The sequence below is a fragment of the Anser brachyrhynchus genome (genome assembly GCF_964034855.1).
Source record: "Anser brachyrhynchus genome assembly, chromosome: 10".
Classification (NCBI taxonomy): domain Eukaryota; kingdom Metazoa; phylum Chordata; class Aves; order Anseriformes; family Anatidae; genus Anser; species Anser brachyrhynchus.
In genome coordinates, this window is record NC_137705.1 from 577,508 (window position 1) to 603,648 (window position 26,141).

At 44.8% G+C, this 26,141-nt stretch overlaps 3 protein-coding genes and 1 long non-coding RNA gene across 6 annotated transcripts; 1 reads left to right on the plus strand and 3 right to left on the minus strand.

Moving 5' to 3' along the window:
* Positions 1-186: 186 nt before the first annotated feature.
* Positions 187-15,259, minus strand: IRAK2 (interleukin 1 receptor associated kinase 2). Its single transcript, XM_080605544.1, has 13 exons — positions 14,914-15,259; positions 13,999-14,178; positions 8,152-8,322; positions 7,330-7,436; positions 5,665-5,859; positions 5,186-5,250; positions 4,630-4,744; positions 3,785-3,894; positions 3,223-3,418; positions 2,647-2,709; positions 1,981-2,181; positions 1,297-1,813; positions 187-925 (listed from the first exon to the last, which is right to left on the minus strand). The coding sequence occupies exons 1-13, from the start codon at positions 15,068-15,070 to the stop codon at positions 807-809; spliced, it is 2,196 nt and encodes a 731-aa protein (XP_080461670.1). The 5' UTR covers positions 15,071-15,259; the 3' UTR covers positions 187-806.
* A 152-nt stretch (positions 15,260-15,411) lies between these two features.
* LOC308200226 lies at positions 15,412-18,396 on the plus strand. The gene is made up of 2 exons (XR_013955337.1): positions 15,412-15,543; positions 16,197-18,396. It is a non-coding gene; the product is annotated as an uncharacterized lncRNA (long non-coding RNA).
* Positions 15,525-19,351, minus strand: VHL (von Hippel-Lindau tumor suppressor). 3 transcript variants are annotated; one of them, XM_080605551.1, is made up of 3 exons: positions 19,096-19,351; positions 18,810-18,920; positions 15,525-15,833 (listed from the first exon to the last, which is right to left on the minus strand). In XM_080605551.1, exons 1-3 carry the CDS (start codon positions 19,319-19,321, stop codon positions 15,673-15,675), a joined length of 498 nt encoding a protein of 165 aa, XP_080461677.1. In that variant the 5' UTR covers positions 19,322-19,351; the 3' UTR covers positions 15,525-15,672. The 3 variants fall into 3 exon arrangements, with proteins under 3 accessions (XP_080461677.1, XP_080461678.1, XP_080461679.1); XM_080605552.1 differs by lacking the exon at positions 15,525-15,833 and adding an exon at positions 16,773-18,364 and having other exon boundaries at positions 19,096-19,349; XM_080605553.1 differs by lacking the exon at positions 15,525-15,833 and adding an exon at positions 16,773-18,393 and having other exon boundaries at positions 19,096-19,308.
* A 754-nt stretch (positions 19,352-20,105) lies between these two features.
* Positions 20,106-25,851, minus strand: THUMPD3 (THUMP domain 3 tRNA guanosine methyltransferase). Its single transcript, XM_080605548.1, has 9 exons — positions 25,599-25,851; positions 25,288-25,365; positions 24,274-24,798; positions 23,048-23,178; positions 22,557-22,626; positions 22,063-22,178; positions 21,773-21,883; positions 21,401-21,524; positions 20,106-21,127 (listed from the first exon to the last, which is right to left on the minus strand). The coding sequence occupies exons 1-9, from the start codon at positions 25,785-25,787 to the stop codon at positions 20,996-20,998; spliced, it is 1,476 nt and encodes a 491-aa protein (XP_080461674.1). The 5' UTR covers positions 25,788-25,851; the 3' UTR covers positions 20,106-20,995.
* Positions 25,852-26,141: the final 290 nt, after the last annotated feature.

Genomic DNA, 26,141 nt, shown 5'->3' on the forward strand with positions numbered 1-26,141 from the left:
AGTCACCAGTTCACAATTTCACAATTGTGAAATAATGAGAAACCTTAATAACGTTTTAAAGAACGCTTAGATAAAATAACTTTGAAAAATACCCTTATGAAGTACTAAACACTGTCTTATAGCTCCTGACAGTGAAACTCAGACTTCAAATGGTGTCACATGAATATATTACAGCAGCCCATAGAGTAGACTAACACAACTTAATTTACTTATAACTATTTCCAGTGCAATTCAAATTGAGATTGGATCATATAGAATACATCTGAGAACTATTCCTTCCTCTGATAATGCAGTGTTTTTCAGTATGTGGAACTATAATTATATGAAGTAGATCATTTGAAAACTAAAATCTTTTTCAATCTCTTCAAAGATTTCTGTAACCCTGTATACAGTGGGAGAACAATGAGTATTGTGAACAGATTGCTGATCAATACTTGCCCTGTCAATTTGAGGGCTCCAATTTTTTTAATAAAACACTTTATATGTGGATGCTTTCTGAAATACACTGCAAAATGACCTTAAATTATTTTGGCAATTGTGTTTGCCATATCTTTTTATAATGCAAACAAGAAGAAAGAAGGCATTTCTGTTCACAGAGTAGCATTGTGCTTAGATCTGCTTTAGAAAAGATGTTTTTGGGTTCTTCTCAGTGGGTTCACTTTTGTTTCCTTTGGAGAAGGCTGATGTTTCCGATCCAAACTTGCTACTTAATCTTACATGAAAGGTATACTTTTACCATCTTTCTAATGAAGAGGCAGTCCTTCTTTCTTCTTCAAAGTTGGTCACTGCTAATAAATCCATCCAGTTTAAGATTCAAAAAGTTCAGAACTGTTTAATTTGTCTTCTTCATACAGTAAAATATTTTCCATTAGCTTCTTTTTTTGGTCATTTATCTTTATTTTCCAAGATGTCTCTCTGGCTAATGCTGAAATACAAAACAGCCCAAATATTGAGAAAATAATGCATCTATGTCTAAGGAATAGACAGTAATTTTAAATAAAAAAACCTGGCTTAGAACAATGATAGAAAAACAGAGAACATTTTGTAGATTTATGGGTAAAATCATAACCAAGTAGTTGGTTATAACAAAAGTAGTACTGAAAGGTTTTTATAAATGGGAAGAAAAGCCTAAGCAATTCTGGAGAAGAGAGTAAGTTGTTCCTACTATTATAATACAGAGCACTTTTACAAAGAGTTGGGTTATCACAACAGGAGCACAGTCAGATTTTACAAAACAGCTTGAGGATCGTATGCTTGAATGTTCTGCACCCACCCTTCGCATTTAGCTAGATTTACCTTGTGAAGAACATGAAGAATCAAGGTCTGCATTTTTTTGTTGAAAGGTGCTCTGTGCAGTAGAAGCTATTTCTAAGTTGTCATCACTTCTGATGCATGCCACGTTTCTTTCCCGGAGTCCGTTTGCAGTTTTTTTCTCCTTTATCCTGGAATCAGAGGTTGCGATATTTTCTGAATTGTTACAGCTGTTGTTAGACAGCTCATCTGTAGATTTGTCTTTAGGATTCCACATAAAATTCGTTGATTCATCTGATTCACAAGGGATCCTTGACATCGGTCCACAGTAAATGTCAAGTGACACAGCTCCTATTGAAGGCGTGCACTGACTGGCACTTGTCAGGATTGTTGGCTGTGCACTGTCCTCTTTATTCTGCCCTGCAGAAGGCGCATCCGTGCTGAGATTAGTTGTCTCATCATCAGTTTCTTCTGGAGTGTTCATGGAAAATCCAGAAGTGCTGCCTCCACAGATGTAATGCTCACTTAATTTATTTTCGGCCATTTCCATAATTTCAAGCACCTGTTTTTAACAACAAAGTCTGTGAATGGAGAATAATCCCTGTACCCCTGCTTACACAGATTCTTATCTGAATAAGGATCTCAAAGACAGCTTGGGCATGAATGTTGTAGCCTTAGACCTTTCTGTCAAGAAGATTAATCTCTTTGTCATGTTTTAAACATAATTACCTCTGCTATGTTGGAATTCTTCTTTCTCAGACAAAGGCAGATGGCTGAGGCAAAATCAATAGCAACCTCTTCCAGCAAGTGTCCTGCTTTCCTGTCTAGATATTTACAGCATATTTCCTTGGCAGCTAGCTGTTCAAAATTCTTGACTTTGGGGTATGAGGTTTCTTTTGCTGTTTTAATTTCATCTGCAATCATATCTTTCTGTTCAAAGGAAAGAGATACATTACTGATACATTACATATCTGCATCACTGGGAATATGAGTCTTCCCATTTGTTTGTTGTTATTATTTCTTCATGGCTGGTTTACAGATCTAAAAGCTTTATTAGTCTCCATTTAAGCAAGTGACAGGAACATTTGTTTTCATGGGAGAGAAAAGGCCAATGGTTTTCTTTGCACGTGTCTGATGTCAAATTCACTAAAACAGACCCAGCTGCTCTATGCTTATGCCAATCTAGAGGAAGGAAAAATAATCAACACTGTATATAGCAGCATTTTTGGACAACTTTTTCAAACATTTGTTAAAGAAATCAGAAACCTAAGATCCTTTGTTTTCTGAACCTGTTTGAACATTACTAAACTGTTTGGAAATGATAAGTAAGAATACTACCGTTTTCCCCTCATGTAACAAGATGGTAAACCAGAAGGAGTGTCTCCTTATCCTTACCAGATAAATAGGATGTCTTCCTTCATCCAGCGCCTTAATCCCTGTCAGTATTTCTGCTAAGACCTAGAAAATACATTTGACAGACAAAACAATTTGTTCAGAATAAATTCTGTTTTTACAAGTGAGTTCTCTAAGTACAGGAATATTGAACTACCAGAACACTTGGAAATTACTGGTTTCACTTCACACGGCTTAATAATGCCAGATTTGGGCAATCTTTATGACAGGTTAGATCTACCTCTAAAGCCAACAGTTTGTAGTAGTTGATGTGGCAAGTCTGTAAGACTTCTGAGAATTTAACTAAAATCTTTATTTTTTTAAAAAACTATAAGCAGTATTTTTTTTTTGCAACCTGTAACAATTTTGTTGTTCAAAAGATTCACCTCACTTTGCCGCATAATCAAGTATATTTGGAATGTGAACATAATTAAAAACATAATTTCAACGCATTATAGTTAGCAATGATGATAGGAAATTGCAGGAAAAAACAACTATATGGGGAGCATGCTCATACATCTCTTTTCCTGTCTATAAACATCAAAAAACCACAACAGAACATGAAGAAAGGCAACATACCACACCGCAGGCAAATATGTCAACTTTTTCTGTTAACTGCCCATGCCTGATAAAATCTTCTGGCAGATAAGTAAGAGAAGCTTGCAGGACTTTGGTTTTCATCATAGTACACTCTGATTTTTTATCAGCAGAATACAATCGCAGACCTGAATGTCCAAGCTTTGGTGTATAGTTTTCATCCAACAAGACATTTGAGCTGTGATTAAGACAGACAAATAACCATACTGGTCAAGTAATTGCTTTAACTCGATGTCAAAAATTACAATTTTACACTTTTAAATTTAAGGCAAGCCCTGAGGGGGAAAATTCCCAGCGTTTGGCCCGCTGTGTAATAATGAAAGGATAAAGACTGCAGAAAGGGAGAAGAAAGAACACTCAAAATTATTTCAAAAGAATAGACTTCCATCATTTAGATAAGAGACAAATTAAACACGAACAGATTAAACACCCTGCAGAACAAGAGGGAGCATTGCAAACGGATTTCAAAATTACATAAGCTTTCAGCCACTATTGTCAAAGAAATCCTGGTGAACAAGGATGCGCTGATATGCCAACCCCCCACCTTTTGATATTGCCGTGAAGAATTCCAAAATTGTGTAAATACTCTACAGCTCGGAGGAGTCCTCTGGAAATGCTAATTCGCATCTCCCAGGTCAGGGGAGAAGAATTATCCTGCAAAGTAAGGAAAAAAAATGGTATTCTTATTTTTTTTTTTTTTAGAATGAAAACCTACAAGGCAGTAGAAGTTTTGCAAGCCAAAGACTGTTTTAGTCCCCCTGCAATCATAAGCAGATCTGCTGCTGACCTACATGAAAAGTTTCATCCAAGGCAGAAACTGATGATTCTAGGCCGAGAAAGGAACCTACTCTTACACGTTTTGCTGCACATTTTGTCTGCCGTGTGACACACTGAGATAAAGACACAGCAAAAATCATGCTTCTTCAAAATACATCAAGTACTGTCCACTATGGAGGCATACTACTGGCTTTGGTGGATTGTTTTTCTGATGTTTGTGTCTTATGACCTCCTCTGCAAATACTCATTCAATAGGTATGAACATCTCAAACTGCTCTCTCTTAAGGCCTTGTAAAACATCGCAGAACATTATGTCAGCAAAAATGACAGTGGATTCTCCAGGAAGATACTAATATTACAATGTGGATAGGCACACTTTGCAGATTAGGTATTATTTCAAAAATCTGAAGGCTGCAAAGGAGAAACTTTCTGTTGACCTGATCTGCTATGCTGTAGAAAAACTAAAAAAGAGCCTTTTCATACTTACAGGCAACTTATCTGGGTACGTTTTGGATGGTTCTTAGAAGTGAAAGAGATTTAATTGCTTTTCATACAGTAACAGGACAGGACTTGTAACAACAGACAGGTAACAGACCCATGTTATTTGCTTACTTGACACTGAAGTTGGTTTTGTAGTGATCCATTAGGCAGGTATGGATAAATCAGACAGTGCAAATCAGATTCTACTGAGAAACCCAGCAGCTGCAAAATGTTGACATGACAACACCTGCAGGCACAGAGCAACAACGATTTGCAAACAACAACAAAAAATGCATTCTTCAGCTGCAATAAATTCCTAAATTCAAGGCCGTTGTAAATTACATTTTGTCTTGCTGCTGGAAGCACAGAATGGCCCTGAGCGGGCCTGCAGAAGGCTAACCTAGCAGCAGAGGAGAGGATGATAGCACAGCTCTGTTCTGAGCAACCAGAGGGCACCAGGAGGCACCACCCCTCACAGTCTCAAGGACTGGCAAGGGGCTGCTTACTCAGCAGGGAACTGCAGCATCACTGGCAGGCGTGCCGTTTCCCCAGGGCTCCCACAAAGGCAGTGCATAACTCCACTGTCCCCAGTACAGGCCAGTGCCTGGGAGATACACACACGAAGTCAGGCCAAACACACCAGCAACACACCACATGCACAGACTGCCTTTGAAAGTCAACCACTCACCGAAAGCAAATCTGTACTTCTGTATGAAAAAATCTTTGGGTGGAATTTGGGCTTGTGCATTCCATCTGAAAAATGAAAACATGCAATAGAATCGCGATGGTAATTATTCAGGTGCTGCATTTACACAGGTCTTTTAATCTCCACATGACAATCTACTTTAGAAAACAGGCAGGACACCAATGACAATTTTGTGTCACAGACAATTGAAAAATAGAAGAACAACTGATGTGAAGACACCTTTAATCTAATTATTGATGAAGGTAGCTACTGCAGATGAAGTGAATAGATCTACCCACGTGAGTAAAATCTCTCTTATACGTGCTTGCTGCATCTAGGTTTACTTATGTTATTTCTCTTTTACTTCTCCTCTTGTATAGCAGTTCTTGTTCCCTGACCACAGAATGTTAAGACAACTGCTAATGTTCAAGAATTTCTCATAAAACACCTCCTTCAAAGGAAAAAAAAAGTGGAGTACTTGCCTCTTTCAATCTTTTGATGACATATACCATGTTGTGCCTCTGACCTTTGTAGACATCTGCAAAAGTACCTTCACAAATTCTACTCTTGTCACTGAAACCATTTGTGGCATTAGTAACTTCCCTCTGGGTCCACAAAAGACTCCCGCTGGGGAGATCAGTCATCGTCTCCTGCTGAGGACTTGAAGAGCTGCAGGGCTACACATTTGAAGAAGAAACAAGTTCATCTCATGAAAATTTGTATGCTTTTTCCTTCTCGTTCAGGCATTGTATTTTCTTCTCCATGGGCTAAGTGAGCATTGTGGTTGTTGAAAGAAATCGTGAAAGGTACTGTGCAACCCCTCAATAGTTTCCCTTCGTAATATCTGTGTTGATTTATTTTGCTGATCTAAATATTTTGCACAGTAGAAGAGACTTGAGAACAGTTACCAGTTTGCATTTCCACCTTTCCCAAAAAAACATATTTAGCTTTGTTTAAAAGTCCATGTGTTTATCTGAAATGACATTAGCTTAAGCTGCAGAAAACATTACTCTTTAGGGCTGGGGCATATAGTAAGAAATGACTGGATCAGAAAGGAGGGTCCCTCACGCTGTAGTGCATTTTGTTCTGGTAGGAAGTTCACAACTACATCTGAAGCATCTGGCATCAGCTGCAAAATGGTCAGTTGCATCCAGTATGATCAGTGTTAACGCCATTTATTATGAGAACTCCACTATAGCCTACAGATCATCATACAGCTTTCACAGACTTAATGTCTCCAGACTTTAGAAAACAAGGCATGAACTCCCTTCTCAAGGAACTCTGGAACTACTGCATTCTTTGTAGCAATTTTCTCCTGTCTGGTACTCACTCTAAAACCATGCTCTTCTGGAAGAGTTAGAAGTCTTAAAGCAGAATCTTTTTTTTTTTTTTTTTTTTTTTTTAAAAGTCAAACGAAATGACACACAAAAAAAGAAGCCAACGCAGAGCCAGGATGGGGCCAAAGTATGCACATGGATCTGGGAAACACTCTGAGAGCTCACAGGACAGATCTAGCTAGACTGCCTCGAAGATGAGAGCTACATGGAGAAAGAACAGGATGCTGTATGCTGAAATCACCAGGAACATGAGAAAAACAGTTCACAATGAGATGGCTGAGCTCTGGAACAGGACCTCAGAGAAACAGTAGAATCTCCATCCTTAGAGATTTTCATTTTTCAGCTAGACAAGGCTCTGGACAACCTGACCTAAATTTGACACTAGCCCAGTTTTGAGCAGAAAGCACATTTTAAGCATAAACTTAAACTAAATGTATGGCATTCTGACTAGTCAGTTGTTTATACCGCACTGTCCTATGATCACACCAGAGATGTTACGTCTGCCACAAAATCTATACAGGAAATTCCTTCAGAATTGCTATTTGTGGGCATGTTATCCATGCTCAGCTATGCAGTACTCTTAATTTTAATCCCTCACTGGCAAAAAATAAAAACAAAAAGTGAGGTAAACAATAACTAATCCAACTGAAGCATTAGTATTATATTCAGTCTAAACATATTGTAATAAGGACCCACTTATTCAGTAGATCAGTATTTTATACAAGTTGTGGAATAAACTTTTACTTGAAAAAACCAATGTCATAAAGGGAATTGGCATAATTATAAGCAATGTGTACTGAAGGGATTTACCTTCACACTTGATGAGACAGGAGGATTTGACTGTAAGGATCTCAAAAGGTCTCTTGGAGGAGGTGGTGGTGAAGGAAGTGAATACAAGGCTCCTTCAGAAACAGCATCTGAAATTGAATCACCAGCATTGAAAATACACATTTTTGTAATACCGCAGCCTGTGACTAATTATGAGGGTGTGGGATATTTTGTTGCATTTCGTAACCAGGTATAATCTATGACAAGCTGTCAAAACGTGAAATCCCATGTGAGGATACGGAACTATTTTCCTGGTTCCTCTTTGTGAGATGACCATGAAGATCTCTCCAGTCCTGGCTCAGGGACGTGGAGCTTCCAGAGCCGACGTCTATATTGCCGGGCAGATGCTCTTGTCAGTACATCGCGTGGTTCTGCTCCCTCTCCTAGACAGAGCGGCCTGTTGACGCGTGCAGGGCTCTCTTCTGGCCCAGATTCGTTTTGCATTGACAGAGGGACATAGGGCACGAAGCGTACGCATAGATCTAGTCTTAGCGTGGAGCCAGGATGGGATGAGACACGCGCCTGGGAAACGTGCTCTTGAGATCCCACAGAACAGATATAGCCAGCATCTCTCAAAGCCAGGAGAGCTATAGGAAGGAAGAACAGGAGGCCATGTGCTAAAGTTAGGAATAAACAGCTCAGGAGACAGCAGCAGTAGGCAAAAGGCAAATATTCAGAAGTGTGACCACTTTGAACAGCAATATATTCATTTATACTGTACTGAAAGCGAAAGGGAAGCAGTCTTGTCTTGTGTATACAATCATTCCAGTGTCAAAGCAAATCAGAATCTATTATTTCACTTACTACATGCTGGAGATATTCTCAGCTGTGAAGAGTCTGGCGATGGCAACAAGCTTATCTCATTTTCTCTCTCTTTATTTTTGTTTTCTGTAGGAGTTAAAGATATGTTCTCCTGTTTAGGTGGCTCTACCAGCTCTTCTTTTTCAGAGCTGGTAATACTAGAGGGTGATATCCCTGCAAAGGAGAACAAAGGAAAGGTGAAGAGTAGCAGAGAGAATAAAGTCTGTCTCTAATCAGTTAGGAGAATGGTTTATAAATTCAAATTAACATTATAAACCTTGCATTTATTGTTAAATTGCTTCAATAGTATTGGCATTTCAATTCAGACCATATTCATGACATTAACTACTCCTACTAAAATTAACAGCAAGTGATAACTTGAAATATACATCAGTGAGGACTATGCAAAATAGTCTCTTAGAATAAGGAATTACCAAGAGCATATTTATTTCGTCATTTTCCATGTAACATCCTTCAGCCAGTGATCTCAGACCACACCTATCTCACAGCCTAAAGAAGACATCTAGTTCTTTGCTAATTGTCATGGTACTGAGAGTTTGACAGAATTGCATTGGTTTTAGTCAGTTAAACACTTCGGGACTACTTTCAATTGTGTGGTTTTAATGTCATGAACAAGCTCATTCTTAGAAAACACCTATACAGAATTTATTTCAGTAAGGAATCAGTTTTTCACTTATGAACAGAAAAATAACAAACTGTATACAATTGAGGGAAAACATACAAATGGTCAAAGGTCAAAACTAGTTGATACATAAGGAAAAATGAATGGCCAAATTATTGACTCACTACAGCTCTAGAAGATCCTACACTGTATACAGGTTGGCCAAATCTCAGAATCAGGCCTAAAAAGGCAACCTTGAAGTCTCATTAAGAGAAATACAAAGATGCTTTCATCTTACAGGTACTTGAATAGTACATAAAGATGCACATCTAAGACAGAATTACTAAAATTAAATTAGGCTACAGTTAGAACAAGAACAAAATAAAAGTAAAAAAAAATTCAAGATGCTCTGATATACAAAGCTGTCAAAATCTCCTGAAGAAGCATCTGAATTCCCACCCGGGAAGACATTTAAAACTGAGGTGGAAAAGGAGTTTGGGAATGCTGAGTGCGCACTAGAGATGATACAAGAACTTTCTACTGCCTAATAACCACATTTTCCTGGTTATAATTCTAAACTCTTGTTTCTACCTGGAATCTTTTATCAGCAACATATTTATCATTTACTTAAAATTAAAAGTTAATCTTTTCTCTTGATAAGAAAGAGAATAAGCACAAGTACACAAGTTGGTTTTTTTGTCACGCTGTTCTATCAGCATTTTATCTTAAACATAGTATATATGGGAAGCAAAAGCCGCAGGCTTTGTTTGCATTTGAAATCAAGCAATAGCTTTTTGTTCTTTTTTTTTTTTTAAATGTACAAAGCATTAGGACTATCTGAAACAAGAAGGAAGGAAGCAGTATGTTTCATTTACTATTTGCGCTTCTCATAAACAAGTTTCAGTAGACCCGAAGTTTAGGAAAAGGCGAGGTGTGACAGCTGCAGTGTCCTGAAGTTTGAGCAGTAGTGGTGTATGAAGAGCAGTTATGGTAGAAGTGGGCATGTTTTTGTCAGGTATGCTTTTTCCTTTGACTTCTGTCTGGAGTTTGCATCGTTGCTCTTCAACATCATCTATGAACAGAGGTTTGAACAAAAGCAGGTAGCCAAACTGACACTCGAGAAAAGTCAGTAATGGTTCTCTGTTCCTGTGCCAGAAAGCTATGAGATCGCAAACTCTTGGGGTTTTTGAAATTACTAAGTATCAACCAGTCCGCAGGCCGCTAGTTCAAACTGACAGTCCCTGTATTCTGAAATCACTTTTCCCCCCCAGTATTTTCACCTAGATGTCTCTAAAATTAAAATCACTTCCCTCTTTGAACCTATTTTTCAGGGTTTTTCATGAATTTTGCAACTTCCTTTACATCAGACAAACAGGTCACCACTGAAACTAAAGAACTAAGATAGGAAAAAATTATTATGGACATCCAGAAGTGGGACTAGAGTGGTGCAAGAAATTGTCGAAGGGAGGAAGAACTCTTCTGCTAATAATCTGCCAGCAAAACATCTACCTGGGCGGTGCGTCTGATTCTTGTAAGTCAGACTGCATAGTTATGGTGACATAAGAACTGCTGGAGTTGGGACCAACTAGTTTCCTGAAGTGGCCAAAAGAACAAGCAATGAGTACTTCATCGCTGCTGCTTGAGAGGCACCACCTGAGTAAGAATATTCAGATACAGATATAAAAGCAGAAGTCAAGGGTAAAGACTTAAAAGATTTGGCTGAACCTGAAAAGATGCCGGTACAAGGAGCTTCTGTTTGACTCAGCGCAGGGGAATGTCCGCATTGGGTTAAAACCAGAAAACACTAGCTACTTCCACACGGTAGAACAACCAAATTATCCAGGCTTTCTGCCACTTAAATTAATATGAAGCTTTGTGATGGACCTCAACATAAGAGAACACTAAGTCATTAAAAAAAAAGTTAGTTTCATTGTAGTTTTGTAATGCATTGCAGTTGAATTGATTTGGGGCAAAAGTGAATCTTGATCATCCAGAAACATAACTAAAAATGGATCAGTCCAAAAGATCCGTCTCTTCCGCTTTCTCAAAACCTCTTCATGTAACCTTCATATTGCCCTACGGAATTCAGAATCAAACCAAAGCCCCTTCTAGCTCCTTGCAATGTCCTGGCTGGAACAGTCCAATTTTGTAGTTCATCCATTGTCACAGAAGGAATCAGAAAAACAAAGGGATGTCAGATACCTGTTTTATCAGTGCAGTGTCTTCATGAGCTAGATTGGATATGTCCATTTCCTACCATAACTTCATAATATTTGTGTTCCTGCAATCCTAGCTAGCCCGCAGAGACAATTATAAAGACCCCTGTTTATTTCCATCAGAAAACTACAGTTTTTAGAACGCAAGCTTTCCTGTAGAAGTCACGACACGTACTCCTCCAACCTGCAGGAAGTTGATCGGGTTTTACTTTTAACAGGGGGAAACCCCTCAGTTTTTGCTGCCTGTGTCAAGTGAAGTCTAAAAAGTCTCAGAAACATTTTAAGAAAGCTTAAAGCGGGGGGTGGGGGGGGTGGAACAGACAAATTAGAAGTAAATCACAGCAGCACAAGAGAAAGCAGATAAGCCCTTCCTCTACTGGGTGCTGAAGTCAGGTGCATATTGTGCAAGCCACTGTGGTATTTACGTACCACTTAAAAGAAAAGCCAGTCAGACAAACAGAAGGATGATGAATGTTTCTCCGCAGTTACAACGATTACCTCTGTTTGCACTGTATCCATATCTTTCAAGGTGGTGTTACTGGAAGCTGCTCTTGGCTTGGAAGCCTGATTCTTTGCAGTTTACATAACTAGAGAGAAAAATCTTACTTGGTTCTTGTGCAAACAGTGGGCAATGTGCTGAACTAATCTCAGTCTGCAACCTGCTCATGGGGTCTTATTTTAAAGGCCTGTAAAAGAAGAGAAAACCCACTACACCTTGAGTAAAAACAGCATCTTGTTTTTTGTTTTTCCCCACAAAAGGGCAAAATTAACCCACGTGGGAAAGTGTAACATCACACCTAACTGAACAAAAAAGCAGACTTTCCACGACATAGTTTCTATCCTGAGAGTAGTTACTGCTATTACCTAGTGATAAAACAGTCAGCAGTTTTTAAGTTTCCGTTTTTATGTTTCTCTGGAGGTGAATGCAGACTTTTTTTTATTTAGCCACGACACACAAAGTGGGATTACAGAAGTGCCAATGGACTCTGCTGAGGAATACACTGAAATAAGGCAGCTGTAAACAAAGGTGAGCCCCAGACTGCACTCTGGCAGGGCAAGAAGCTTTGGGCTGTAACTGATGAGTGTTTAAGGTGTGGCTGGTTGTACTGTGTTATGTAAAAGCCCCCGGAAACTCTCTTTCTAGACTAGGAACCGACTGCATGAAATACTCGACAGGTACAGAGCAAAAAAAGTTACCGCATCACAGAGGTCACTGGCTACTCCAAAGAATCCACAAAAATACCATTTGGGGGGAGCCAGGCTTACTGCTTTGGTGATACCTAGATCAAATTTATTCGGTGTAAATAAATAAAAATAAAAAATAGACGAAAAATATGTTTTCAGTCCCGTCCATTCAGACTGGACCCTCAAAGTCACAGTCACTGTGACTAAATTAACAATTGGATTACTGACATACTAATTAAAGCAGATGGAAATTCACTTTCCTGTAGCTCTGGGTTGCTCTGCAGAAGAGCAAGGAGGAATTGTTCCCATCTCCTAAGCTGAATGATGTGACTGAATTCAGTCAGAAGTGGGTATGCTGAATCAAAAGGCTGACATAGGCGTGACGCCAAAATCAACTATAATAACCGAGCATCACCCTGTGGTAGTTTTTGATTTATAGAAACAGAATTTACTTGAAGTCCATTTGTGCTGTAGTATTTAACATTCATCTTCAAGAAACAGAAATTTAGAATACCCTTGTTAAAGATATTCTTTGCTGTCCCAAAATGAGGGTTAAAAGTCACGCTAATGCCAGAAACCTACAGAAAAACAGCAATGCTATATAAAGAAATGCTGAGGCAAGAAAACCACAACGCATTACCGGAATTTCCATGAGAAATGCCTCTAGCTGCTGCGCAGCAAGTGCCAGCTGTGCCGCTGACTGTCGGTGGCCCTGCCCTGGGGAGGCAGGCTGCTGTTTCGCAACAGCAGCTCGTGATGCAACCCCAGCAGCCGTGGAGCTGGCGGCCTCCCTGTCACAGAACGCGAAAAGCAGGCGGTGCTCTGGCACATTTTCTGTCTCATTCAAGTGTACGCACTCACGAGCTTTGTCCTTTTCCCACAGCATTTCTCTAAGCATTTTTGGCCACCTAACAAAAATCTTATTTTTCTTCCTGATAATTCTCTCTGGAGATCTGGCAAAACTCACACAAACACCTGATTACCAAGAAGGTGGATTTGGAGTAGGAACATGTATGAAGAGGGGAGCGCGGTCCGCTCTCAGCTTGTGGGGGCAGCTCGGGACAGGAAGGCTGAGTATGTTAGCCAGGGTTTAACAGACTTCGTGACAGAACCGAATTGTGGTACTATTTGGTTCGTGCACATGGATAGCTGCAATTTCAACATAACTTTCAATGGAGAAAACCAGAAAGGGAGATTGTATTTAAAACTGCCTTGATTTCTACAAGGCAATGGTTTACCCTAATTAGGCATGCTGTGTTCAAACTCTGATCATCCTACTTCAGGAAAGATAAGTCTGAAATACAGCAAACTGGTGAAAGGTGAGAAGAATAGCAAATTAGGTCATCGATAAGCCTTTTTGTAACTTTTCTTCTCACGGTGCAGGAAAGCAGACTGACAATACGTTTTTCTACCCTGACTTTGTTGACAGCGTATAATGACAAAGTTTCACTGCGAAACAAGAATGTATGAAAAATTAACACATTCATAACTAAACTCTGTTGTAAAACCCTGCCTGATGCATTAAAGAGCTACCCTTCATTCAGGGCATAGCCAGCCTCCCTCTGGCAGCTCTTGAAGCATCCAAGAGGGACATTACAAAGGTGGGAAGATGAACTAGAGGAACCAGTGATTCCTCCTCTGTGTCGCCTCTTGCTTACCCACTACAAGTTTTATTTGCAAGAGTAGAAATTAAGAATCAGTACAGAAATTTTAGAATTTGGGTCTGAGGTTTCCCGCAAAAGCTTCTTCAGCTAGCAAGAGGTTGTTACTGGGCTGGGTCTGGGTGCTGTGGCACAAAGCACGGAGTGCCCGCGGGGCCCTACTCACAGTCCAGGATGACCTGTGCCGCCCGGTAGAGCTGCAGTCCTTGCAGGAGGTCCAGGAGCTGCTGTACGGTCGCCAGCCTCACTCCCCACCACCACATGAGCTCTCTGGTTATGCTGATCCCCGTCTTCTCCATGCACTTGATCTTCCGTAGCTCTGTCTGATCAGTTATCACGTAGGAAGCTAGCGGGAGATAATGTATTTGTTTAAAAAGGTAGAGAAAACAAGCAAGTGCAAACAGAAAGGCAAGGTGTGATACACACACGCGTTGGTTTTTTTCCCCCATTTACGCACTTCTAAAAGGATGACCATCAATTACCTACGCGGACCTGAGGAAAATTCATTTCCTGGAAGCAAGACGCTATTCTTATTCCTTTGAGTGTTACAGGAAGGAAAAAAAAAAAAAAGATATAAGGGAGCCCCGAAAAGACAACCTCATCACGCTTTCCAGCCCATCGCCCCCTCAGCGTCCCTTCGCTCTAACACCCGGCCCCGAAGCACGCCCAGGGCGGGCTCCCGGTGCGGCTCTCCCCGAACAGACGCGAGGTCTGGGTGCCGCCCTGCCCCGTCACCGAGCACGGCCGGGTCACCGGGTGCCCGGTCCCGCCAGACCCAGCCGCGGGGAAACGCGGCTCCTCCGGGCAGCGGGGGTGGCCTCGCTAGCGCCGACCCCGCGCGGCCCGAGCCCGGGGCACACGGCCCGGCCCCGCCGCACGCGGCCCGCGGCCGCCTCGGCGCCTCCCCCCCCGCAGCGGCACCGCCACGGCGACCGGGGCCGGCCGAGCCCCGGCTCCCCTGGCGCCCGCGGGGGCTGCGCGGCCCCAGGAGCCGCCGGGCCGGGCTTAGAGCGGCCCGGGGCGGCCGGCGCAGGCTGCGGAAGGCCGGGCGGGACCGGAGCCGAGCGGCGGCCCCGCTCACCGAAGCGCATCCAGTCGTGGTCGCCCAGGCAGTCCATCTTGTGGCAGAAGTCCTCCAGCACCCAGGCCGGCATGCTGTGCACGTAGGGCGACGGCGGGGCCCGGGCCGCCCGCCGCGGGGCCAGCTCCTGGCGGCCCCTCGCACCGCCTTCGGCCATCGGCGGCGGCGGCGGCGGCCGGGGGGACCCGGGAGGCGGCCGGGGGCGGCTTTTCTGGGCGCTTCCTCCCGCCGCCCGCCCGCCCCCGCCGCTGACGTGCCGGGAGGAGCCGGGGCGGGGCCGCGGCCGCCTGACGGGGCGCGCGGGCCGGGGGCGGCCTTTCAGCGCTCCCGTCGGTCTGTTCGTTTGTTGTTAATTTGTATTTATTTTACCCGGTTTTAGTTTATTTATCTTTACCTATTTTCCCTTCAGCGGCTGCAGCACCGTCCCGCTGCGTTACAAGGGCTCCCCTTGCCGGCGCACGCCGCCGGGGGCTCCGGGCCCGCGGCTGCCTCCCGCCCTGGGGCCGGGCGTTGGGACAGGCCTCGGGGCCGGCGGCTGCTGCGCCCCGTGCCTCGGGCATCGCCACCCCGGGTGCCGCTAAAGTCCGGAACTTCTTGCCCCCCGCGTGCCAAGGAAAATGTGACGCAAAGGTAGATACAATGTCGAAAGACAAAAACAAATCCGAAGCGTGTTGTTATTTAAAATACCATACCGTGAAGGTAATGTTTTGTTACTGAGCTGTTCCGGCAACAGTATTTCAACACTAAGAGCCAGATCTGTTAGCTCGGCCATTGCCTGCCCCTCTCCCTCCCACACCCGGATTCCCCCAGCCGAGCAGAACGCCTCTGCTGAGATGTGAGACGCGAGGCAGAGAAATCCGCGTTGCGGGGAGCCGGACAGAAGCAGGAAGAGACAGGAACGGTGCTTCTTTCCCTGGGTACTGAGGGGACAAAAGGAAAAAAAACCTGAAGTCTTGTGGGTTGTCACGTTGGAAAATGAGGGTTTAAAAAAAAGGTATAAAGTTTGTGTGCTTTTGTTTAAAACTCATTTAACTGTGTTTATGGCTTCTTTTTGGTTCTAATCATTACCTGCAGCAAAATGTTTCACAAGGGAACTGAAAATTACCTCCTCAAACTGAGACAAGCGTGACCCTATATATTCCCATTTTGTAGCCTTCTCTTCCAAACAATGAGGCTGTCTGTACTGCTGTGTGCTCTCCCTGAACTCTTGAACACTAATGTCAGATTAATTTGGTATTTCTCCATCATTTTCCATGTTCACCTGTGACCCGTGCTTCCTGCAGAAGCCTGCAGTATCGTTTTCCCACCGCGTTTGGCACTTGTGTTGAGCTGGAACTTTCAGTTCTGATCCTCGCTTCCCCCAGATTGCCGCTGCTCTGGTGACTCAAATGAAACAATGCTATGAATCGGAACAAAAACCACCCGAGTTTCTCATGTCGTTGTCAGAAGTAAATGCAACTTTCACTCATTGCTAATCTAGCTGAGTTACTGGTGGGAGGCTCCACTCGTGTGCCCACGTGTTGTAGCCAGCAGGGGTTTTCTCTGGTCTTCTTTATTCTGTCCTACAGGAGGACTCCGAAACAGAAGAAAAACACTTCCTTGCATACAGTGAGCATTTCTCCAGTTTATCTATAACATGTTCGCTGTTTTTAATGGACTTTATCAATAAGAGTTCTTTAATGACCCCAAATTCTCAATATAGCATTTATGCACCTGCTATAGACTAGGCTGGAAAAAAAAAGTATTTCATAGTTTTTCAACAGGAAAATCTCTTACTCATCAACCACAATGACTTTCAGGAGCATTTCAGGAACACAAGTATATAGTCACAAGCACTGTGAAATTATCTGATAGAATTAGAGTCAAAACATAAATGTGCATTTATATTTTATGACAAAGATCAGTTCATACACTTAAGTAAAAAAAACAAGTCTACAAGAAGGGGAGACATTTCATACTTACATAATACATTGATATTCTCCGTCAGTTTCACAACTGTATTTTTTAGAATATGTAACTAAAAAGAAGCTTATGCCACAGAAACGGCCTGCTATGATCTCTCATCAGTCTGCTTCTCTGAACACTGAACAGCACCTGCATCTGCTGCTTGGTGGGCAGCTTGTGTATCTGCTAAAACCAATGCTGCTTTGAATTACGTGCACATACTTGCACAAATGCACATTTAAATTGAGGTATGGGGGAACAGAATATAGGCAAGGGAACTTTTTATCTACTCCTCCAGGCTGCAATAAAAGCACGGACCTGTTTGAGAGGAACTAGCAATAGGCCTGCGTGAGCTGCTGCAGCCTACCAGCTGTTCCTGGGGAGGCACGAGCAACCCGAACGGCTGTGCTCCCCAGGGAGGCCTCTCGCTGTGACACGAACAACTGCCCTGCGATGGGGAAGGGCAGGGCTCAAAGCATCTACCTGCTGTGAACGCTACCTGATACACGTATGGGAAGCTGTGGGTGCAGGTATGGTGGTGCAGAAGAAAAAGGGGTCCCAAAACTAAGATCCAGTCTATATGGCTGCCAAGGCTGGATCACCTAGAGAGATAAACTAGGCAAGAATTCAATAATGAAGGACAAATAAGGCATTGAAGGCATTTCCTGTGTAAAACTTTGTCAGCCTCAGTTGACACAACAGGGTTTTACGGAAACCTTTACAAAGGTAAGAGGCAGAGAATAAAAACCAGGAGTTTACACGTCATCTTTCCACCAACACAGAAGTTTCGGTCAGGCCCTCAGAAGGTGATGGTGGAAGCTCTCACACAAACACACCCCACGCTTTGTGATTCAAAGGCAAACTTAACGTAAGCGCAAGAGAGTGAAATTCCACCAAAACCCAAGTGTTCAAGCAAAACTGGTGTTGGTCTGCCGCTTTTTAGAGTCCTAATTAAATTAATCCTTGATGCAACTTCCTTTCTAATACAGAGAAAGGTGAACTGCACGTGTATTCTCCGAACAGACGGCCTGATCTTATGCCACTATGGAATGTTCTGAAATAGTCCAAAGTAAACATCTCTGAGCTTCGTGCACGCAAGGCCTTTGGAGTCATGGGTCTGCAATACGCTCAGCTAAGAGCAGAACTGAACCCTCACGAACCCGGCACACTTTTACATCCTGTTTAGTCTTTTGAATCTGACTTACCATCATAGCAAGTTTTCTACAATTTGTCTGAGTTTGTTTCAGAACTTAAAATGCGGACATTTGCTCTTGGCATGTTTCATGGTGACTAATCCTGCTTTAACTCCGTGGTTTGCTGTTTAAATGGTCTAGAATGAATAATGTCCATTTTATTCTAGAATTTCATTCCTTAATGTTTCGCTTCTCTCCAGAGACAGCCGCTGAAGATCCTTCTTAATATCTGGGTGATCTTCCAGATCTTCATATAACGACCGAACAATGTCCAGTTTCCTGTAGTCCACCGGTTTGACCAGACTGCGAACTACCTGGAGACATCTCTCTTTCAGGGTGAACACTGAGGTAAAGAAAGACAGAACAAAAACAAACGCAACCCTGTCGCTAGGCCTCTCATTAGCTACCTCAAACAGTCTGTTAAAGACAGACGTTATTTTTACAAGCGCGCGAATACAGACAGTAAAGCGTGGTAGTTTTATTCAGAAGTACAGGAGAGGAAAAGGGTTTGTTGTTTGCTATCACAAGGCGTCTTCTGAAAGCTGTCACAAGCGGTGAGAAATCTCTAAACCGGGAGGTCTGTCAGCAGCTCTGTTCAAAGCAAAGCCGTGACACAGGAATCCTCGTGATCCCTTCCCTTTTTGGGGCAGCTTTTATGGCTGTTCGAGCACCTCACCTCTCGCTAGGCCCTCACACCGCAGCCCGACGCCGCCCGGCCCCAGACCCGCCCGTGCCGTGCCGTGCGGCGCTGCCCCCTACCTGGCAGGGTGATGTCCGCCTTGCTGACGTCGGGCGCGGCCACGAACAGCTCCTGCTGGTTGACCAGGAGCCCGTCGTTGGTCCCCGCGTCGCGGAACAGCCACAGGTGCCCTGCGGGACGGCGGGGCGCTGCCTCAGGGCCGCGGTCACGAGCGGCGCGGCTCCGCGACCGGGACCGAGCTCCAGCCCCCGCCCGGCCCGGCCCGGCCCGCCCGCAGCCCCCGGTCCCGGTCCCGGCCCCGGCCCCGGCCCGCCGCCCGGCCCCGTCCCGTCCCCGCGCACCCACCGCGGTAGCTGTGCATGACCCGCCCGGTGCGCGGCCGCAGCACGGGGTAGGAGCGCGGCCGGCCCTCGAAGTCCACCCAGACGGGCAGCACGCAGCGGGGGCTGCGGTTGTTGAAGACCACCTCGGACAGCTCGCGCGTGTTGGCGGAGCGCAGCCCGCCCCCCGCCGGCCCCGGGCCCGGCCCCGGCATCGCCGAGCCCCCGCCGCAGCACCACGCGAGGCGCATGCGCGGCGCCGGGAGCGGGCGGGGAGGCGCAGGCGCGGCGCGGGGCGGGCCCGCAGCGCCCTGAGGCGGCGCCGCTCGGTGCGGGCAGGGCGGAGGGCGGCGCCGTCTCGGCCTCGGCTCCCAGCTCCGGTGGCGGCTCCAACCCCCCCGCGGCGTCACGGCCCCCGAGCTGAACTCGCAGAGGGCGCGGCTTGAAGCCCGGAGCGCGAGCTGCCTCCCCGGGGCCCGAAGGGACGGCTGGCGTTCCGCCCACCTTGCTCCGATCCTGAGGCAAGGAAACAAACACCTGCAAAACGCACGGTGTTAAAGCCCAGGAGGTTACTGTGCTCCTTTTTCCTTTAAGGAATATCAAACTACAACCAACCAAGGAACTAGTGCGTTTCAAGGGTGCCGTACGCCCGGGTTAAGGTGTAAGGCTCGCTGCCGCAGCAGGGGTCACGCAGCCGCCTCGCCTCACGCGACAGCCGCCCGCATTGCCTCCGCACCGATGCTGGAAAGGATTAAACTGACACTGCCAGCAGTACCGCATCCAAAAAGGCAAATGTGCGTAAATAAAGGGCCGCATCATCCTTCACAGGGCAGAGACCAGAAAGAGAACACAAGTCAGACTTACTTCCTATGCCAAACTTCTAAAACTTCAATACTTGTCAATCTGCCTCTAAGCACGTATCATTAGCAATGAATACACTTGAAAGAAAGTGACAAACTGGTAACTCGTGTTTTCAGCCTCTGATGAGCAAAGATTAAGCCGACTGAGAAATCACAGTACAATCAGAGAAGAAACTATATCTGCAACTTCAATTTATTGAACAGATAATGTATTTTTGTAAATACAGTGGCATATCTACAGCAGTTTAAGTCATCTAATAAATTTAAACATATTGCCACCTCGATGTGTCTACAGTAGACATTGAAAACGTGAACTTTTTAATGTAATTCCTAAAAGTATCTCTGTTCTCAAATAGTAACTACAGTTTGCTAAGGCTGCATGTGGTACCTCCGTCACCCACAGCAGTGGTACATTAAAACATGAATCAGACACTAATAACTAGCGCTAGGTTGAAGTAACAGGTATGAACGCAAACAGCAGCATCAGCATACTGTTTAGTAATTAGTATTTTCTTACCAGAATATAAAAAACATTATCTTAGTTTACATTTGGGCAATGGTATAAATTAAAAGACATTGAACTGGAAACATCCTACAATAAAGAGATGCTACCTCTAAACCCTTCAAGGTAACAGGCTTAGTAGTGCTGTTAATCATTTTAAGATACATGTATAATTTCTACAGTTTGAGGAAGAAAAATTAGCTGTTACCTCCAAGGACACCTCAACGTATTTTCTACTGTAAGCAGAGAAAATAAACGTTTAACTGAAAAAATACAACAGACATAGTAGAGAAGACTCAGGCAAAAGAAAGCACTATTAATATACCACTACTGAATTTCAGTTTGGGTGGCAGGGTGGAAAGAGATGATCTAAAAGTGGTTCCAGAACACAGTACAACTGGCAGTTCTCAATTTGACCCCTGGTTCAATGTTCATGTTACAGAATTTCTGCGTATGTTGTTTTCGTCTTAGGATTTGACAGACAGCCATACTCTCAGGTGTCTCCTTTACTGCACTGCTATTCAAGATATTCTGCAGGTGTCTGCTGTCTTCTTCCACACGGGTTACCAGAATGATCTTCTTATTTCTGCTCTTTCCCAGGTGCGCTTCAGAAGATACACTGCAGCATGAAGCCCCCCTACATTCACCCACACAGTTTGACTCTTGCGCCAGATGTGTCCCATTCTTGACAAGGCCTACAATCAAAAAGACAACAGGAGAACGGTGGCGGTTTCTCCAAGACATGACAGTAAGGATAAATTTGGTTTAGACATTATTTTTGGTTATCCCAAATCACATCTGAAAACAAAGTCAAATTCTTCAGGTCTAAAACTGTGTTGAAATGCTACTAATTATCTCTCTAAAACCAGATTACCTTCCATAGTGAAGTAAGCTTACATTTTTCCTCAATAGGTTATCCCGTGCAAGTAGGTTTGATTTACTTGTAAGGTTTGTCACAGAGAACATACCTTGGCAAAGCATTTCTTGTCCTGCGTAAGCAGCGCAGCTCTACCCGTCCCTGGCGTGCAGATCCGGCCCATCTCCATGAGGCAGGCTGGATAGAGATCCCAGTTCTTCTTCTTTGACCCTATCCTATAACATAGACCAAGGTCTCCCTTGTGACTGTTGAAAAATCGTTAACTGCAGCTGGTCTTTCAGACACGCATTAGTTCATTTCTGACCACATTTACCATCGATTCCAACCTGCTCTTTTAATTTAGAGTAAATCAATACTTCTTAATTAGGTCCAGTTAAGTAACTAGAGAGAACCCTAACCCTGGACACGCAAACGCATGCCAGTGTGACAGTTACACACAGCACGTTTAACCACGACACCTCACCTCTTTCCAAAAGGCATGTCTGTCACAATAACATCCACAGAACCAGTCCGCAAAGGGAGATTGCAAATATCCCACTGAATGATGTCCAAGGGTATGCCCACGGAGGTACTGCTGCAAGTGCAAAGACATTCATCTCAGACATGCTTTACTGAGCATATGCGTAAATTGAGGTCTATAATACTAGCTAAAGAATAAATGCGAAAATATAGCCAAGAAAATCGATGCAAAATAGATTTACCAACAAACAACGCTACGCTACAGGAAAAGAAAATCACTTGTACTCTTCTCACCTCTCCTTATTTTCATTTTTCTTTAGTAAAGAGCAGATGTTGTTTGCTGCTCTCTTTACAGCTTGTGGGTTGTTATCACCAGCAATGTGGTAGCAACTAGGCCACTCCATAGCTCCCTGGAGGAAAATATTGATAAAGAGCAACTTTAGCATCAACAGAGCTTGCTTTTAAAATACATGCATACACAAAAATAAAATATTGCAGAATACGACCAAGCAATTTGAAGACGTCAATGATTTTAAAATTCTGTAACAGATATTTGTTCTAGGTATTGTGCACCTTAAAAGCTCAAAACACTTGGATTTAGTTTCCTCCTGCTATAGCTTTGGGAAGGAAAATGAAAACATTTACAAAAAGCGTATTTGTAGCTGAAAAGTTGCTGAGATGCTTTTGTAGTTGGCTATTCAGTTATTACCTATAAAACTTACACGGATTATTCAGTTGCAGATACTGTCTCGAGTTTTATTACGTTAAAAAAATAACGGAAGAATCACCTCGATTGGTATTGCACCCGTACCACACATGGGATCAACGATGATATCCGTTGGCTGTGGATCACAGAGTCTGAAGAGCAGAAAAAAAAGGTACTTTGAGAAAAGTCTTAAAAACATGATTTTTTTGCACTGAAAGAAACCTAAACTCTTTTAATCACTCCAGTTCTGCCCTTCTAACAAAACAACTTCTGATTATTATTTCCATTTGATAATTAGCATTTTATATGTGCAAAATATATAGGTGCAGTGAAATACTTTTAAGAATGTTGTGATCAGTAGTTACCAGAACTGGCTAATGGATCACAGCAAACATTTACTTTTCTAAGCTGAAAAACAACCAATGTTTCTGGACTTTTTTAAAATTTATTTTTAAATAAGAGTTAACAGAAATTACATTTGAGGAAGCAGTGTGGAGGAATAAGGTATCTAATTTCTGATACAGAATGACTTAATTAACCGAGACTAATGTAAGACTATGTAATTACACTGACCTAAGCATGCCATAAGCGAGAGTTGAACGAAGAGTTGTGGGTCCAAAATGTGTAATATTTCTTCTGTGAAGACTCTCTTCAGTTAATGCAATGCCCACAACTACTTCATTATTGTGAATATTCAGGAGAACCTAAAGAAAAAACTTGAACTAAATGTCAGGAGTAACAGAAGTTTCCCGTAGCACACCTGGTGAAGGTTGAAAGTGGCACCCGTGGTTCACATAAAACTGGGAAATACACACATAAGAGCGTTCTCGAAAGAAAAACAATGCACTGTTTGTAATGAGGACAAAGCACACCACGGAGCTTTCCTCATTCACACAAGACTTCAAAAAGCACTGTAAACATTATGCTGATGTTTAAAAAAAATTGTTTTATAAGTATGGGGGTCAAGTAAGGTAAGTCCTGCAGGTCACAGTGCTGCATTTGGAAGGCAGCAATAAAAAGAAATAATCACACTTCTGGTTCCCCCTACCATATGGATTTGGAAGGTGAAAACTATTACAGGAAAAGGCACCAGCCCTTAGCAAGGCTTGCACTACAGACTTTTACTTTTTCTGCCTCTCAGAACACTGGTGGACTACGTCTGTTGGACCTCCTTTCCAAAGCTCTGCTTTCCCTACCAAAGGAAAGAAACACTGGACAACTAGTCTAACCCTTGTCCCCTTCAACCATAAAACTACAGCTTCTAGATGGAGTTATCTTCTGTTAGCTCACACTGATATAAAACAGTGGATTAAGCAAACATTTTATGCAGGTGAAAGTAAAGCAGAACGCCACCTACACTGCACTTAACATGAACGGGCGCTAACTCCGTAGGAGGCGGCAAAATTCAGTGTTAGAGCTTTTGGTGTAGCTGAGGGAGAGGAGAAAGCATTTGAACACCAACTCACCCGCTTCGGGTTTAGCGATGTTCATCAGTTAACTTGAGGACGAGTCTAAAGTGTTTGCAGAGCAAAGGGGAAACCAAGAGGAGAGGCGTCCACATGGGGACGCAAAAGAGATTATCGCTAGGGATAACCAAAGCAGTAGCAAGCGGTGGGCTGTGAGGACGTACACAGTGTGTCAGTGAAATTCATGCTTCTGAGGAGGCCGTGTTTTCAGCACTACCAGCTTTTAGTTCCACCATCATCTTTTGAATGTTATTTTGGAACTCTCTAAGAATGAGAATTATGAAGGAACCTTTAAAATAGAAGTGTAGCTATTTCCAAGGCACTGGACAATACCTCTACATCAAAGTTGGTCATGTCAGCTTTCCACTGGAAGTGCTCTTGCACAGCTCCGCCGAAGTCTCTGGCAGCCTCGTTCGATGTAAAACTGTGCTTGTCTCCTGCTCTATTGCAGGTAACGCGGAACTTCAACACCTTCGCGTCTCCTTCGCCTTTCTTGCCATCGCCAGCCTTGGTCTCACCCCCAGAACCGCCGTGCAGTTCGTCTTTAGCCTCTGGCTGTTCGGTGTCATCGCCCCCGTTTTGTGATTCCGCTCCCGTCTCTTCTGTCTCCTCTGTCCCCTGGCCGCTAGCCGGTTCTGTGGCTTGGGCACAGTCCTCCTGCTCACTAGCATCTTTTTGATCTGTTCTTTCCTCTTCTCCATCATCATTCAACTTTTCTTTGCTTGCAGAACTCTGCTGATTGTGTTTTTTGCGTTTTGTCTTTTTCTTTTTTAAGCTGTTGTTCAGCTCCCAAACTTTCAAAGGATCAGTCCAAGGCAGTTTCTTAACCAAATCTTCCAAATCCTTTAGAGCATCTTCCTTTAAAAGACAAAAGGAGTTGTACCACAAAGACATTCCCCCCCTTAAAAAACATCCTTTTTCTAACTTGCTTGAATTAGTCTCTTAAACATGTAACCTGCTGCATGTTTAAGCAAAGCTTGCAGCTTTTTGTGTTATTTTTGCCACAACTGAACTAAGTTGTATTCTGAGTCAAAGGACCCACAGCATTTCATCATCTGTCTTGTCAAATATGCAGTTAACGCTACATTAAGAAATCCAGGTGACCCTTCATCATCCTGTCTAGGTATGCCCTAGAACACTGCACCTGCTCTCTTCCCAGGTGTTCCCCATGCAGCACACCCACCTGAAGCGGTTCCACCAGGTGAGGTGCCTGTGCTTCGCTTTTAAAGCCAACAAGGAAAAAAACCCTCGTTCCTAAAGCACAAACCGCACAAACCTCTCTGACACTCCACAAGCTGCGTTAACACCGCGAGACCCGTAACCGGCTGAGGAAAGCCCGTAACTCACCTTGCTTTCCTTAAACTGGTAGTCTTTGAACTCCTGAACCACGACAAATAAGTTATCCACCGATCTCAGGCGATGGACCTGGAGGGAAGGAGAGGCCGGGCGGGCCGTTACCGCGCCCCGCCGCCCACGCGCGGCCCCCCGTGGTGCCCGCCGCCCCCCGCCGCCCCCCGCCTGCCCCGCTCGCTGACGGGGCGGGGGCCGGGCGCGCGGAAGGGAGCCGCGGGCACCGACCGCCTGCCAGGGCCTCGGCCTCGCCGCCTCGGGCAGCGCCGGGCAGCGCCGGGCACGGGGCACCCGGCGCCCGCACGCACCTGCGGCAGGCAGCGGGCCGGCACGGCGAAATAGATCTTGCCGCGGTCCTTGCTGACCCGCGAGGCGGAGCCCAGCTTCTCCTGCACCTCCGCTGCCGCCGTCGCCTCGAACCCGGTGGGCACGGTGGCGCCGATGACGGCCGCGGCCTCCTCGGCCGGGCTCTCCCCGGCGGGGCCCGCCTCCGCCATGCCCGCCGCCGGCACGCGCTGCCCCGCGGGGCCGCCCCGCTGCCGCGTTTGCTTCCGCTTCCGGGCCGCGGCCGAGGCGGCAGCGCCCCCTGCTGGGCGGCGGGCAGGGCCGGGAGGGGCGGGGCCACCCGCCCCCGAGGCCCCGCCCCCGAGGCCCCGCCCCCCAGATGCCCTCCCCGAGGCCCCGCCCCCGAGCGTCGCGAGGCCCCGCCCCGCCGAGGCCCCGCCCCGCCGAGGCCCCGCCCCGCCGAGGCCCCGCCCCGCCGCGTGCCGCCCCGGGGGCCGGCCGGTGCCGTGAGCGCGGTGCGGCGGAGCGCCCTGCTGACAGCCGGCCGGGCCCGTACGGAGCTGCGG